We start from the raw sequence: 17372 nt of genomic DNA, 5'->3' as shown, positions 1-17372 counted from the left end.
CATTAAGAAGACTGCTTAACGATTTAATTAATAATATATTATTTAATTAGTTAATTACTTCATTAATGTCATATATAGACTGCTTGATTGCTTTATTCAAAATGTATACTGCTTGATAGCTTAGTTAATAATATATTTTAAATACTCTATTATACTCTATTAGCTTCATTACTTATTCATGAATTAATTAATTAATTCAATTAATATTACAGACTGCCTGTTTGATGGCTCTTATCTAGAGAGCTGTTGCGCTTATCCTGTGCAACAGAGGAAACTCTTGATCTTTCTTTCCTGGGATGGTCCTGATGAGTGCCAGTTTCATCATAATGTTTTTGATCGTCTTTGTAACTGCAGTTAAAGATATTTTCTTTAAAAGTTCTAGATTAGTTTCAGATTGACTGGCCTTAATTTCTTAAAAATATTTAAGTAAGTTTTCCTTACTTATTTGAGTTGTTCTTGCCATAATATAGATTAGAACAGCACTCAAATAGAGCTATTCCCTGTATACCTGTAACTCTACCTCTTCACAACTTTACTTTAACTGAAGCTCTCAAACACATTAAAAGGGAACAAGAAATTCAAGTAGTTAACTCTTGACGAGTTCAGCACAGCTGTTAACTGAAAGCCTGAATTCCAGGAGACTCTACCTCATAAAGCTGACTGAGAAAATCCAGCAGAGATGTCCAAAACTGTCTAATCTAAGCAAGAGGTTCCAGTTTGCGATTTCCAGTCACAAGACTACACTACCCAGTACGCACCACTCTGTGACTCTGAGGATCATGTGATGTCTTCAGGAAGTTGTTCGCCTGAGTACTAACACCTGGTGAGCTGGGTATATAAGACTGTTCTGAACTCTTACGCCTTATTGCTGAGTATTGTTTTGTTTTGTTTCTGCATTACAAGCTGTTTCATTACCTTTTTCCCCAAGTAACTCTATATAAAAAACAATATTTTTATACACACACACTTAGAAACACACCACACACATGCACAGATTATTTTTTTTTGGCAGGCGGCAGAGAACGATTGGACTGGTGTGAGTCAGATTGAGCACAGCTCTCATTCCCACACTGACTCTCCTGAACCTTCATCCACACACCGCCCGTCGCCTCACGACACCTGGCCCTCCTACACCCTCCCCGTAACCTGCTGCCTCACGTCCCACCTGACCCCTGCTCTTCCTGCCCACCCTGCACAGTCTCCACACACTGCCTCTCTCTCTTTCTCTTTCTTACACAATCTCTTTCTCCTTCACTCTCTCACTTCAGCAGTGATGCACTAGAAAAGCTTCAGTTCGATTATAAGCATCATTTCTGCTTTTTTCTATTTTCTTTTTATCTTTAAGAAGACGCTGCATCTTCATTAAGCAGTTCTGCATTTTCTTGCCATATGTCAACAGCATGCGACAGCACCCTGTAATACACTCTGTGAGAGCAAATCAATAAATGGCTTTATGGTTATTCTCCTCTTATATCTCATACGACTAGAAAATACATAACAGTCATATTTGCATACGTGGCAGTTCCACCGCCTCATGCTGTTGCCATATGGCAACAATTATACACAGTGCATTATTGTTATACACTGATATCTCCGAAGCACCCGAGCTCGCTTTATATACAGCAAATATGTAAATATTTAAATATTGAAAATATTTCAGTTAAAACTGATGTTCGTAAGTTTTAAGATTTAAGGGATATAGGGCCCTCTCTGGTGAGAATGGGTAATTGCACCGAGCATGCAGAAGCATCATTTTAGAATTTAATTTTAGAATTAATATATATTGGGCTTAGCAAGGATGGTCGTTCCAGCATACTGATACCATTAAACACAATATTTTACCCTTTCTCAACAACTAAAAATGCCTCTCCGGAATAGATAGCTAACAAGTTTGGCTAACCTGTGGTCCCCAATTATCTTCTGTAACCCTATTATCGTTTGCTTTCCCTCTCTCAATCAAGTTCAGGAAATTCAAAATGCTGTTACCATATGGCAAGTGTATTATTGTTATATACAGACAATATTTCATATTTAAATTGTTATGTAACATGAAAGGAGTAAGAATTAACCAAAAAAAAAAAACTATTCTTGCCTGGTTATACACTTATCACTTTTATTATACTCAATTCACCATTTATTAACACAATAGCATTTAGCTATTTAGCCCACAAAAAATGCTTCTCCAGACTAGTGGACCAGAGGTCCACTATAATTAGGGTTTGAATCCCAGTCATGCAGCTTGCCATCAGAGCCCTGTCAGAGCCCTGAGAGAGCACACTTGGCCTTGCTGACTTGTCAGCTGAGTAGCAGCTGATTGGGTGGGACAATTGGCTAAATTAGCTAAATTAGGAGAAAATGGGAAGAAAATAATAAATTAATCAATGAATGAATAAATAAATACAAGCTTACCTTATTGAGGATGATGATGGCTTCCTGGTTCACCCCAGTAATGTTGAAGGTGTCGCCCGACTCCCCCTCCAGAATGGTATATTCCAGCTTGGCATTCTCTCCCAGGTCAGCATCTGTTGCTGAGATCCGGCCCACCTCCGCCCCCGGCACGGCCAACTCGGAGACAGAGAACAACCAGGTGCCTGAGAGAGAGAGAGAGAGAGAGAGACAGACAGAGAGAGAGAGAGACAGAGAGAGACAGACAGAGAGAGATAGATAGAGAGAGAGAAAAGGACAAAACCCAAGCGAGTTAGACGTGAGCACAGATTTCAGACGCATACAGAACGGCACATCAAAGCACAGAGCAAATCAGTACGTCTCTTTTTGTCCTTTTGTGCAACTAACAAGCTCGCCTGTCAGGCTCCGATGATTGGCAACTGAATCCTGTGGCTTTTCTCCTCGCTGGAGCCGCCAGAGTTGCAGCGCGGTGACCTTCCCGCACTGAGCCCTCCATTAAATCAGCACATTAGCTCTCAGGTGTGCTGATTCACCGCCACGCTACTAGCCTGTCTAATTGTGGCTCGCTGTGTGTGTTTAGCCACCGGTTCTCCTCACACACCAGCTCCGGTCTCTTCACCTGTCTCCTCTGGAGTTTTCTGCTTTTGTCCCTGAAGCGTGACTGAACCGAGCTGTTAGCCATGTCCACTGCTTCTGCATCGCAGAACAAAATGAGAACTACCCTGGTCCTCCACGGTTTACTCGTTTTAATTCCTCAAAACAACAAACTAGCTAAATAAAAAAGACCCCTATTAAACCATGCTACCAGCACTGGGAGGGTTAAAACAGGGTTTAATCTGTAATTTTCCAATTACACCCATGCCTGAAAGTACTGGCACTCTTAATATTTTTCAGGAAAAAAAAAAAAAAAAGTGTTTCTTCCAGAAACTCTTGTAAAAAGAAAGTATACTTAAGTGCATTAAAACTATTTAAATTGTTAAAATTAGGTAAATAATACTAAAAGGGAAATTTCAATTCAATATACTTTATTTATAAAAAAATACACATTAAACATACTTTCTCTGTATTTACATAAAATGTATTTATACGGTGTGTTGATAGAAAATGTGGTAGAAAATATGTAGTGGCATTTAAATACTGCTTAGGTGCTTAAAGGAGATCTCTGGTTCGAATTCTATTCATGTAGCTTGCCATCAATTGCTGGTGGGTACAGTAGATGGCGCTCTTTTCCCTCATCACTCCAAAGGGTGATGTTGATCAGCACAAGGCATCTGTGAGCTGATGTATCAAAACCGAGTCACTGCGCTTTCCTTCAAGTGCGCTGTGATGCTATTTGGCAATGCTGCATCAGCAGAAGTTTGAAAAGAGGCAATGGCTAACTTCACATGTATCGGAGGAGGCATGTGCTAGTCCCAATGAGTGGGTTGAGTAACTGGCAAAATAAAATGGGAGAATAGGGGATAAAAATAAGGAATAAAAATGAAAGTTAAAATGTAAAACTAAGAGTATTGATTTTTACAAGTAGACCAGCTACATCAAGGAAGTCATGCTAGTTGACCAGTTTGGTCATGCTGGTGAACGAACTTATTCCAGTTGGTCAAACTGCTTGGAAAATTTAAAATATAATAATTCAAAAAACACTATTTGACTTTGCAGTGTTGCAAAATATCCTTGGCGACAGATTTAAAAAACCTGTACCAGTAAATATGTCCAGTTTGCTGCTGGAACAGCCACTAGGGGGCTAAAAACTAAAGGATAAAACACTGAGTTGAATGAATCACCTTATCAATATGAATTATAAGTCATAAATCTGTGCCGGCCTCCGAGTGTAACCGGACGACTTTGATTGTGAATTATGAGCAGTGGGAAGCACGGGCGAGCAATCTGTCAAAGCATCTAATTACACTAATATTAAACTGATGGATAAAAATCTCAGCGCTGAATAAAAGAGAGAGACTCAGCCCTACCTAAATAGAGCGGACTGGATTCTCATTCAGGTGCAGCTCTGTAAGCTTAATGTTTTATTCATAGTGCTTTTATTTGGAGGTTCGGACGTTTTTGAACAGTTTCTTCTGTCGGACTCTGGGGTCTTCAAACGGCTTCAGCTGTTTATCATTTTAATCAGAATAACTGACTGTGTGTTCAGAGCAAAGCCAAGAAGAGTGCCATTCCTTTCAACGGTGTTTACCGAGGCTTCTTTTCTTCTAAACGAAGTAACGAGATGACGGGTGGCTTTCCCATTGTTCCAGCTGGTACAGATTTAATAGTGTTTAAAAGTATTAGGCACCTGTGGAAATTGGGTTTAGAACTTACTGTCTGGACAGAAAGAGCCCTATTTTAGTAAGCTGTATGAAAACCCATTAGCTGCTCACCAAACATCTTGTTTTAGGGCGTGTCAGTGTGTCTTTGCTATCGTAACAACGGGAAAAGCATTCCATTCCATTCCGAAGCTTTTACTTTGGTGAATTGCAATTTCAGTTGCGCAGCTACCTGAACCTGTGCAATGCTGACAATGAAATGATCTGTCTAAGTTGTTTTCAGTAAGTGGTACACCTGTGTTTTCCATTGCCATGATAGCAATACACCAAAAATCGACCAGTTCGATCAAGTTGGCTAAGCTGGTGAAAAATCCTGGTTATGTAGTTTGATCAACTAGGTTATTATGGCCATGCCAATTGACCAGCTTGAATCATGTGTTTAGCTTAAAATGTACAGGTGGTGGACAATAAAACTGAAACATCTGTCATTTCAGTGTGGGAGGTTTCATGGCTAAATTGGAGCAGCCTGGTGGCCAATCTTCATTAATTGCACATTATTGCATCAGTAAGAGCAGAGTGTGAAGGTTGGTTCAATTAGCAGGGTAAGAGCACAGTTTTGCTCAAAATACTGCAATGCACACAACATTATGGGTGACATACCAGAGTTCAAAAGAGGACAAATTGTTGGTGCATGTCTTGCTGGCACATCTGTGACCAAGACAGCAAGTCTTTGTGAAGCATCAAGAGCCACGGTATCCAGGGTAATGTCAGCATACCACCAAGAAGGACGAACCACATCCAACAGGATTAACTGTGGATGCTGTAAGAGGAACTGTGTTTCAGTTTAATTGTTCAACCCCTGTAGTTTCTGTAAGGTCTACAGTTCTACCGCTTCTGGAACACTGTGTAGCTGTGTGATCTGCTCTGCTCTGATGTGTCAGAGCCAGAAGGTCTGCTGAGGTGGGTGTCTGGCACAGCGGGACCTCAGGCGCTGCACATGACTCATGAGTCCATGTTCCTGAACATCCTTGGCAGCCTGCGTGTGAAGTATGTGAAGTAGTGTAGGCCTCTAGATTTAGTCCTGAGAGTTTTTGGTACATCGTGTTTTCTTCTTCTTTGGCTATAGCTTCTTCTTCTTCCAGAATCTGCACTTCCTGCATTATACCTGGACAGTGTAAGAGTTTCCTGACCTGGGTCTTTATTCGTTGGACTCCTTGGTGTGTCGAGTGTAACCTCTGCAGAATGACTGACCTGAGGCTCTGAGGGACGATCATCCTGCCTCCTGTCAACAATCTGCCATTCATTACTCTGACAGTATGACGCATCGGCCAGAACGTGTGTAGGTCGCTGTCAGGGCTACGCTGTCATCTGGGCTAACCTTTCTGATGTGCCTCTTGCACTGCCTGAAGCACTGTATCTGTTGCTGTTTCCTCTCTGTGCTGGCTGAGCAGTTACTGTTTTATGTATGAGCCCAAATCAGCTGATGCCTCCAGTGTGTACTCTGCATTCTTAACAAACCGGTCACCAGAGAAATCGCCAGCATGCTTTGTACTGTTGTCTAGGGGTGCGTTTCCCAAACAACAATGGAGCTTAGCTTTGAAATAAAGTGGTACTATACATCAGTAAAATAACTAACATCTGACAGTATAATCATTTCCAAAAAAATGCATTTTGTTGGTTCCACAGTAGTTTGATATATTGGTTTGAACCACTGTAGTCTGAATTGTTTGAATGTTTGGTCAGTAGGATCACAGCGCACTCGGTGGAAAGCGCAGCAACTCGGTTCCGATACATCAGCTCACAGATGCAGCCTTGTGCTGATCGACATCACCCTTTGGAGTGATGAGGTGAAAGAGCACCATCTACTGTACCCACCCAGAGAGAGCAAGGCCAACTTTGCTCTCTCAGGGCTCCGGCAGCTGATGGCAAGCTGCATGACCGGGATTCAAACCAATAATCCCTCATTCAAAAATGAGCTGCTTGATCACTTTGTGTCCTATAAGCTTTCCCATTATCAAAGGTTTCAAAAGTATTTACATTTGTAAAAAAAAAAAAAAAATCAGGTGAAAGTATAAATACTAGGGTTTAAAAATACTTCTGTAGAAGTTAAAGTATCAACTTAAGCTGTAACTGTGAAAGTGTAAAAGTACTGGTCTCAAAACTACTTACATGAGGAAAAGTAATAGTAATGTAAGAGAAAAATATGCCATTAAGGACTAACGGTTAAGCTGTGCCACAGGGTTCTACAGTACATTTTTCCCCCTATTATGAATAGCTATGGGCCCCCTATTATCGCTGAGCTATAGGCCCAAAAAGTTTGGTCACATGAGAAATAGATATAGGTATAGGTATATGTTTGAGTAAAATGATCATTGTTGATTTTTTTCCCAAATTGCAAAAAATATATATATTTTAATTTAGAGCATTTACTTGCAGAAAATGATGAGAACTAGCTGAAATACCCAAAAAGGATGCAGAGCTTTTAGACCTCAAATAAAGTTTAAAGAGTTCAGAAATCAATATTTGGTGCAATAACCCTGGATTTTAATTATAGTTTTCATGCATCTCGGCATCATGTTGTCCTCCACCAGTCTTACACACTGCTTTTGGATAACTTTATGCTGCTTTACTCCTGGTGCAAAAATTCAAGCAGTTCAGTTTGGTTTGATGGCTTGTGATCATCCATCTTTCTTTTGATTATATTCCAGAGGTTTTCAATTTGGTAAAATCAAAGAAACTCATCATTTTTCATCCAGAGTTGTATATGCAAGTGGCTTTAAAGCTATATTTAAGCAAAAATCAAGAAAATGTCATTAGTTACTTTAAAAACTTTATAAGTTGTGGCCCTGTGTTGACCCTGTGAATAGCTCAGGTGGCTCTTCTTGCTTTTTATGGCTGTCATATAGAACTCAACACGCTGCCTCCACCTGCACCAAGTTCCCACCAGGTTGTCGGTGAGTATCAGTGGTGACCTTGGTTTGAACTGTTCCTCTGTGTTTCAGATATGCGTGGGCACAGGCTGTGATGCAGGTTAGCCTGTTGAACACAAATCTGAACTCCAGTTTCTCTACTTACACAGTACTGTCTCCTCCTGTCACTGAATAAACCTGCTCTGACACCACAACGGCTCAACATACTGAGGATGACTACACTGAATATTTATTACATGCATTTATTATACTGAACAGGCATGAACATTCTCTCTTGGATGATCAATCAACGATTCAGATGTAAATACCTGGAAATTAAGACTGAAATGATGATCTTTTGTGCCCTATTAATCCTTTAATGTTAAATTCAAATATTTTCAGCAAAAATAACTGATTTGACCTCACTGTTCCAATACTTTTTTTGGAGGGCAGAGCATAAATCCTCCAGTGGGGAAGCTTATTTTTTGGTAATATTTCTTAAAATAGGAAGTACTTAATTTGTATTTATTTTAGAATCAAAATACTTAAAATAAGGTGTAAATTCTAAGTACAACTGAATAAGATCATTACTTTATATTGCATGTACAATGCTTATTAAGAATAAAATTCTCTTTTTTTTTGCCTTAAAATAATAAAAGATTTATTTTTTTTTGCGGTGTGTTAGTCATGCAAAAATTCCAATCTAACAAACTTATATTTCTTTGTTTTTAGCTTTAATCTACTAGAAGTGTCGTACACACTGACAAACACTATTGCTTGCTTTATTTCAAGAATTATTTCTTGACAAAAACTGAATGATCAGTTATTTCATGAACTAAACAACATTATCTGCCAATAGAATAAATAGAACTTTTAGTAGATTAAATAATTAAATGAGGTAAATTTTTATTTTTTTGAAATAAGTTATTAATTCTTAATATGATAGTCTAAGAATCTGAAAATGAGAAATATTTGATATTTAGGAAACATTTAAAAGGGTTTGACTAGTTAAAATATCATTTTTTGCAGTGCACTGGTCTTGCTAGGGGACTGGCATGATCAAGACCAGTTTACCCACCAGCCACCAACGTCAACAGACATTAATTTATGGTTAAATGTTGTTAATAACATCAGATGACACACATTTATGCCAAGATAACGTCTAATACTGTTATGTGCCTTTATTTTAGTCAGGCTTCATGTGCTGTAGGACCAGCTTAGGCATGCTAGTCTTGCTGTAAGACTAGCTAGTTTATACATATATTGTTTTGCTGGAGGACCAGCTTGGTAATGCTGGTTTTGCTGGTGCTACTTCAGAATTCGTTGGCATAACTTTAAACTATCAGCTAGAAATTTGGTGTTCAACAGCACAATGACCCCAAACACATCAAAATTGATCAGGTGATGGATAAATAACTTTGGAACTAAATTTGTCTGATGGTTTGTTTATTGATGGCAACCAAGACCAAGAGTCTGGTCAAGGTAAAAAAAAAACTGCTAAAAGAGATTTAGCTCAATTTTTACCCCCTCCTGAAAATTAAAACTTCTGAGCTCCGAGTGGTACAGTGGTCTAAAGCGCTGCCACTGGATCAGGAGATCGCTGATTTGAATCCTGGTCATGCAGCTTGCCAGTCCTACTGAGTGGGTTAAGTAATTGGCCTTGTAAATTGGGAAGAAAATGGGATAAAAAGTATTTCTAAAAAAAGTAAAGATAAATAAAACGTCTAAATGATTTTGTTTTTTCCATTAAAGATGTACAGCATCTTCTAATTCTACAATATACAAAGAAAGAGAAAACCAAAGAAAGCCCAATATTGTAGAACATTCATGTCTATGATGAGTGTTTATAAAATTCCAACTGAAACGGTATTGTACTGGTGGAGCCACTTTGATTCAAACACAATATCTAAAAGCTTTTACTCAAGGAAATTGCTTTCTTGTAGAATACAGCAACCAGTCCCATTAACAAATGCATCTGCCAGTGTTGTTTTTTTTTTTTTAGGAACCATGCCATGATGGTAGAGTTTGTGGTTGGGAGCCTGAGTGAGAGCACCCTTCAGTCGTATCCAGGATGAATTGGGCTGATGGCTTGGCTGCCAAGGGCCTCAATTCCCAACACAGGTGCCAGGTCATCACATGCTTGCCTGTCCATGATTGGTGGGTCTGACTCAGTGGACATATAAAACTCTAGCCTGGTTTTGGCAATTGAGGGTTTGCAAAGAAGCCACACAGTGCCTACTGGTATGAGGCATGTAATCCCAAAAGCAACCAGAGCTGTTTTTGTCAAGAGGTTTATGTTTATCTACATCAGTTTTTTTTATATCATATTTCTCCACTGTGGCCAAACAAGAACATCAGAGTGGTCCAGCAGCTTAAGCCGCTGCCACTGTGATCAGGAGATTGCTGATTCGAATCCTGGTCATGCAGATTGCCATCAGCTGCCAGAGCCCCGAGAGAGCACAATTGGCCTTGCTCTCTCTGGGTGGGTAGATGGAGCTCTCTCTCCACATTACTCCAAAAGGTAATGTCAAGGTGCTAGCACAAGGTGGTAGTTTGGTTTTCCTTGTGTTGTGGCATCACTTGTAATGGGAGATATATAGCTAAGTAGCAGATTAATGGGTGAGACAATTGGCCGGATAAATTGGGAGAAAAATGATTTTCTAGATTTTTCGATTCAATTTAGTCTTCATTTAGTCATCCAATACCAATTTATATAAACCCAAGATCTTTATATTTTTCATCTGCAGAGTTGGAGACCCAACTGATGCTAAAGTAGTTAAATAAGATGTCAGTAAATGTATATTTCACTCACATATAGCAAACAATCTAGCCATGGCATTTTCTCTGAGCTTTCTGTTCCACCTTAAAGGTGGCAGCTGAGCAGTTTCAAAACATGCTGTAGGTTTAGAGAAGCTAAGCTACGTTATCAACAAGTTTTACATTTCTTCTCTCACTCAAATTTACTAGAGCTTGCTAGAGTGGTTAAACAAGATATTTCCTAACTTGAATAAATATATTCCTCACTTGCATTTAGCAAACTAGTTGGGATTGTTCCAGATTTTTCCACTCCACCTTAAATGCGACAGCAGTTACATTCAAATTAAAAGGAAATTGCATCAAAAGCCTTTTTCAAGGTCTTTTCTGACACTGAGGTTGAGTGGAGGGATTGAGTGTATGGTTACCTTATATTGTTCACTGTTGTTGTGTTATGGACCATTAATCCTTATATAAATACAACCTTAGTTCTCTGATAAACTCAAATCTCATCGATTCTGTGATGCCCAGCCCTAATATATACTATACTATACTATACACACCAGTGATTAGGGGAAATCAGTGTCCACCTCAGCCCCTGCTGAACAGTTGGGGGTTAGGAACTTTGCTCAAGAGCACCTCAGCCATGACTGTTGAGCAGAGCCGGATTAATAAATCATGGGCCCCTGGGCATAAACCAATGCAGGGCCCCCCTCCAGCCACACACCAGCCAACACAGCCAACCTGTCCATCATCCTGATCTGTCCTGTTCATCCTCAATAAATGATCTGAAATGAATCCGCTCTTCAGCTTAGCTTCTGTCTAGATCAGATAGGATGGCAATAGAAGAAGTATTGACCACTTTTCATATCCTCACTGATACTGATACTGACAACAGTTACGATTTACTGGTGCAATGTGCAATTAATGAAGATTGGCCACCAGGCTGGTCCAATTTAGCCATGAAACCTCCCACACTAAAATGACTTTATGTTGGCCATATTAGTGAACCAATAGCTTTGTCATGCTGGTTATGGTGGTAGACCAGCTTGGTCATGCTGGTCTCATGGATGGAAAGTCATTGATGGAAACAAGTCATGCTGGTTTTGATGGTTTTGCTTGGTATCGCTGGCATTGCTGGAGAACCAGTTGAGTAACGCTGGTCATGATGGTCAACCACTTTGGTCAAGCTTGTCTTGCTGGAGGCAAAGAAAGACAGGAAAAATTGCAGCAAGTCAACCAATATGATAATCCAATCGCTAGACTGCCTATAAGCCATACTTCTTCAAGCAAATGATATGACTTCAGCATCTTTTTTTAAGTTTTTAATATAATAATCCGAGATATTACACAACACGGCTCACTTGTGTGGCTTTATCCACACAAAAACACAACAGCCTGAGATCAAAGGCGGAGTTAAAGCTCCTCCACGTCCCCAGACTACACACAGCGCACATCAGCAAAGAATACATGAATATTACACTTCCGTTCGTATCTACACAGGTTCACGTCAGGACTCTGTATGAAGGTACTGACTGCCATGGTTCTGCTGTGTGGAAGGTCCAGTTAAGCTGAGAAAGAAAAAGAAGGCACCAAGTTCCACAGATCTGTGAGGAAAGACCAGGTCAGTCTGCCAGGCTGGGTGTTTATGGGTTTTGATACGATGATATACAGTACAGGCCAAAAGTTTGGACACTCCTCTTTTTTAATGCGTTTTCTTTATTTTCATGACTATTTACATTGTAGATTCTTACTGAAGGCATAAAATATATTCTAGTTTCTTCAAAATAGCCACCCTTTGCTCTGATTGCTGCTTTGCACACTCTTGGCATCATTCTCCCAAAGAGCTTCAAGAGGTGGTCACCTGAAATGAAAAGTTTTCCAACAGTCTTGAAGGAAGGAGTTCCCAGAGGTGTTTATTAGCACTTGTTGCCCCTTTGCCTTCTTCACTCTGTGCTCCAGCTCACCCCAAACCATCTGGATTGGGTTCAGGTCCGGTGACTGTGGAGGACAGCTCATTTTTTGTTAAGTACATAAAACTCCACATGTGTTCATTCATAGTTTTGATGCTTCAGTGAGAATCTACAATGTAAATATCAGTCATGAAAATAAAGAAAACTCATTGAAAAAGAGAAGAGAAGAGAAGGTGTGTCCAAACTTTTGGCCTGTACTGTATTCAGATGCAAAAAATAAATAACAAAATAAAAAACTGCCGCAGCTGAATGTTTACCACACACAATTACACACACATACTCCTACACTCAAGGTCACACACTGTTTAATATTTCTGCTGCGTTCTGTATGACTATAGCTTTGTAATTGTGCTCACTTTCTTCAATTATTCAGTTCCAAGAAAATAAGCAGAGGCTAAAAAAACACCTCTTGTTAAAATGTTAAAAAGTCCCATATCTTATGTTTCATCTATTATACATAAATCTGTGCAGTGATATTATTTTGCTGGCCAGTAAAACAATAAGTGGCTACGTGAATGAAAGCACAAATAATGCTAATCTCTGACCAGCGTGGGTGATTACAGTTATTTCACTATAATGCCCACAGGATGATGCCCACAAGACGTAGCCCACAGGATGCTCCCCGTAGAGGATGCTGCCCACAAGATGCTGCCCACTGGATGCTGCCCACTGGATGCTGCCCACTGAAAGCTGCCCACAGGATGCTCCCCACTGGATGCTGCCCACTGGATGATTCCCACTGGATGCTGCCCACTGGATGATTCCCACTGGATGCTGCCCACTGGATGCTGACGACAATATGCTGCCGACAAGATACTGCCCACTGGATGCTGCACACAGGATGCTCCCCACAAGATGTTGACCACTAGATGCTGCCCACAAGATGCTGCCCACAAGATGCTGCCCACAGGATGATGCCCACAGGATGCTGCCCACTGGATGCCGCCCACTGGATGCTGCCCACTGGATGCTGCCCACTGGATGCTGTCCACAAAATGCTGCCCACAGGATGCTGCCCACAAGATGGTGCCCACAAGATGCTGCCCACTGGATGTTGCCCACAGGATGCTTGCCACAGGATGCTGACCACAGGATGCTGCCCACAAGATGCTATCCATAGGCCACTGCCCACAAGATGCAGCCCACAGGATGCTTCCCACAAGATGTTGCATTTAAGATGGTGCCCACAGGATGCTGCCCACAAGATGCTGCCCATAGGATGCTACCCACAGGATACTGCCCACAGGACATTGCCCACAAGATGGTTAGATTCTGCCCGCAAGCTGGATTTCGGCTCAGTTTTTCTTTTTTCTTATTTTATTGTTTAATGGGTAAAATTCAACTGCTTTAATTTCTTGTAATTGGTTTGAAAAGTCCAAACTATCTAGAAAAGTAAACAAACTAGCTCATGGTCCAATTGATCCAGAAAAAGACCATCTCTTTTGGTTGTTTGGTAAGTTTAACATCTGCTATTTTCTCGAAAACTCAAAAGGTACAAGATTTTGACTTTTATATATATTTTTTCTCAAATCTGAAAGATTCCTTTCCTTTTCATGTTTTTTTGTTTTTTTTTCCATCATCCTGGGCTCCCTTGGTTTCCACACATGCAAGCAGGGGTTAAGCCAAGCCTGAGCAGCATGTGTGAATAGAAAGCAGTGGTGGTCATGTCTGGTGTCACTTTCAGCTTTCTTCTCACACGTGTCTCGCTGCTAGCTATAAAATCGTTCATCATTTTTGCCCAGTCTCAAACTGAGAGGCTTCTTTTTTTTACATGATTCCAGTTAGTTCCAGACTCCATTGCTCAGAATGCCTTACATGACTGCTCACATGACACCTCCTAGAACACCTGATCACCTGAATATTGATTTCACCTGTTTCATGCACTGTGTATACCCCTGCACTGCACTTACTGTCTGCTGAGTATTAGATTGGTTTCGTCCATCATTAAAAAGCATTTATCTTGCCAGCGTTCTGTGAATGAACCTTATTAATTTTAACATTTAGGATTTTACCTTCCCCTCTGATACTGCCCTGGCATGGGTTTATTTAGACTGTCCCACTCTCCCGTGTTATGTTTTCTGCCCTTTGTTTCTGCATTCTGGTTTTGACTCTTTGGATTACCCATTTTCAAAAAAGCTTCGTAATTGACCCTGATACCTTTTATTTCTGTTTTTGTACTTCTGCGTGATGGCGAGCATGCAAGGCAAGCTAAAATTGGGCTCAACATCAGTTCTTTTTTCTTCTTTTATTGTTTAATGGGTCAAATTCAACTGCATTAAAGTCCAAACTATCTAGAAAAGCAAACAAACTAGATTCTAGTCCAATTGATCCAGATCAAGACCATCTCTTTTGGTTCTTTGGTAGGTTTAACAACTGATATTTTCACAAAAACTCAAAAGGTACAAGATTTTGACTTTTATATGTATTTTTTCTCAAATCTGAAAGATTCCTTTCCTTTTCATGTTTTATTTTTGATTTTTTTCCATCATCCTGGGCTCCCTTGGTTACCACAAATAGCCTGATCCATGGCCACACAGACATGCAAGCAGGGGTTAAGCCAAGCCTGAGCAGCATGTGTGAATAGAAAGCAGTGGTGGTCATGTCTGGTGTCACTTTCAGCTTTCTTCTCACACGTGTCTCGCTGCTAGATATAAAATCGTTTTTCCCCAGTCTCAAACTGAGAGGCACACAACTCACAGACACACAAACTCACAGATGAACACACTCCCTATCCACCTATCACCTCCCAAATCACAAATCAACTCAGAGAAAGGACGGCAGAGAGCAGGCCAGTCCCCAGGGTGATCAGACGCGATTATCTGCGCCTGGCCTTCGGAGGGCAGGGTTTTAGCCGGCCGATGAAACAGCGTGGAGGAACAGGCTCAATGCGCCCGGGCAAGCAGCCCCTGCTCCGCCGGGCCTCTGTAATTGTACTCAGGGGGAACGATCGAAGGCTTCTACTGCGCCTGAACCGACCTGCTTCAAAGATCCATCTAAACTCTCCGGCCTTCCAGAGTAATAAAGGAGCGATTTTTTATATATTTTTTAGTTCCATTCAAATGATCCTTTGAAACTCATGAATGTCCAAGCTTAACCCGGCGAGTTAAACTCCAAATGCAGACAAATCAGTGCCGCCGGAGGCCAGCTGCATGCAGAGATGCAGGCAACCATGTGACATGTGTACCAATCACAGCTCCTGTGAGGTCTCGGAAGAAACGAGGTGGTGATTAGGACCAATTGCAGTGAGGAGGAGATCAAACGGCATCCCTCCCGGAACAAATGAGGTCGAAAACAGGAGTTCTAACCAGCAGGTGGTGCAAGCTGTGCTGTACAACTGCAAAAACACCAAAAAATCACTGCAGTGTAATGCAGAATAGAACAGAACTGACAGAATGGAATGGCTGTCCATTTTGTGATACTACTGTAATTGAACACAGCAGAACAAGCTGGAAAATACACATTGATATGCATGCTAAAAGGTGTAACTTGACTTTTTGTCAATTTCCAGTGTAAGCTACTGTAAAGAGTGCTGTACTAACCTGCGAAATTTGTGAAAGATGTGAAAGTCATATATTATATAGATGTATTACACACAGAGTGATCTATTTTAAGCATTTTATTTGTTTAATAGCATTTTATGTTATTGCTGATGAGTATGGCTTCTTCTTCTTCTTCTTCTTCTTTTTCTTTTGTCTTTCCCTTTTCAGGGGTGGCCACAGCGAGTCATCCTCCTCCATCTCTCTCTGTCTTCTATGTCCTCTGTCCTCATACCAGCTACCTCTATGTCCTCTCTAACTGCATCTTTGTCTTTTTCCTGGCAGTTGCATGTCTAAAATTCTTCTATCAATGTTGATGATTATGGATTACAGCTAATAAAAACCCAAAAATCAATATCTCAGAAACATAAAATATTATATAAGGACAACTGGTACTTTTGGCAGTGTGGGCAGTGTGCCAAGTTCTGCTGGAAAATGAAATCCACATCTCCTTTATAAAAGTTGTCAGTAGCAGAGGGAAGCATGAAGTGCTGTAAGATTTTGCTGGAAAACAAAACTGCACTGACTTTAGACTTGATAATAAAACACAGTGGACCATCCAAACCATCGCTGATCATCAGTAAACTTTTCATGTCATTCAAGGGAAATCAAGGGAGCAGAGTCTGGAGGAAGAGTGGAGAGACACACAGTCCAAGCTGCTTGAGGTCTAGTGTGAAGATTCCACCAATCAGTGATGGTTTAATTCATGTAATCTTGCCACCATGAGCATGCTGGCCAGTGTTCAACCTCGCTCACAAGATGGTAATAACTACTATTTAGATCAAATAAACCATTATCAGACTCTCCATAACTTTGTCAATAACATATCAGTAGCTGACCCTGCCCTCTGACTCTAACTTTCTTGGCTGGAATATGTGAAAAAACTTTTTTATAGAGAGTGGTGACTCACTGGATTATTGATACCTAGCACTGATAAGCTAAAACTCTTGGGCACTGCATAATAGCTGACCTTGTGCTTTTACCTCATCTTTCACAGCTGGAATATGCAAAAAACACAGTGGTTTGAGCACTGGGTCACTAATGGTGATGTCAGGGTTGTGGGTTCAATACTCAAGTTTAAAAAGCTGCCAATGTTGGACCCTTGAGGCTCTTAACCCCTTCTATTAGAGGGACGCAATAGAATGGAAACTTGCACTCTGGAATATATGAAAACCTTTTTATAGGGTATGGTAGCTCAGTGGTTAGAGCAAGGTGATGGGTTTAATATCCAGCTTTGCTAAGCCAAAACTGTTGGGCCATTGGTTAACCATTGGCTGACCCTGGTTTTATCAGCTGACATATGCCAAAAAAAAAAAAAAAAAAAAACATTTTTTGTTGGGCAGTAGTAGCCCATCAGGAACAGTAGGTTCTTGATGGCTGGGTTGTAGTAGGCTTGATACCCAGCTTTGATAAATGGGTCACTAATGGCGATGTCAGGGTTGTGGGTTCAATACCCAAGTTTAAAAAGTTGCCAATGTTGGACCCTTGAGCATGGCCCATCACCCCTTCTACTCAAGGGATGCATGAGAATGGTTG

At 40.6% G+C, this 17372-nt stretch overlaps 1 protein-coding gene across 2 annotated transcripts in view; it reads right to left on the bottom strand.

Moving 5' to 3' along the window:
• Positions 1-17372, bottom strand: part of LOC103025951 (uncharacterized) — a 379123-nt gene that overhangs the window by 60474 nt on the left and 301277 nt on the right. For both annotated transcript variants that reach the window (XM_049482198.1, XM_049482199.1), the window contains exon 8: positions 2410-2591. In XM_049482198.1, the coding sequence (XP_049338155.1) occupies positions 2410-2591 (182 nt within the window). The remainder of the gene's footprint in view (positions 1-2409; positions 2592-17372) is intronic.

The sequence above is a fragment of the Astyanax mexicanus genome, chromosome 8 (genome assembly GCF_023375975.1).
Source record: "Astyanax mexicanus isolate ESR-SI-001 chromosome 8, AstMex3_surface, whole genome shotgun sequence".
Taxonomy (NCBI): Eukaryota; Metazoa; Chordata; class Actinopteri; order Characiformes; family Acestrorhamphidae; genus Astyanax; species Astyanax mexicanus.
Note: the sequence above shows the minus strand (reverse complement) of the source record. Positions and strands in the feature narration are given on the sequence as shown.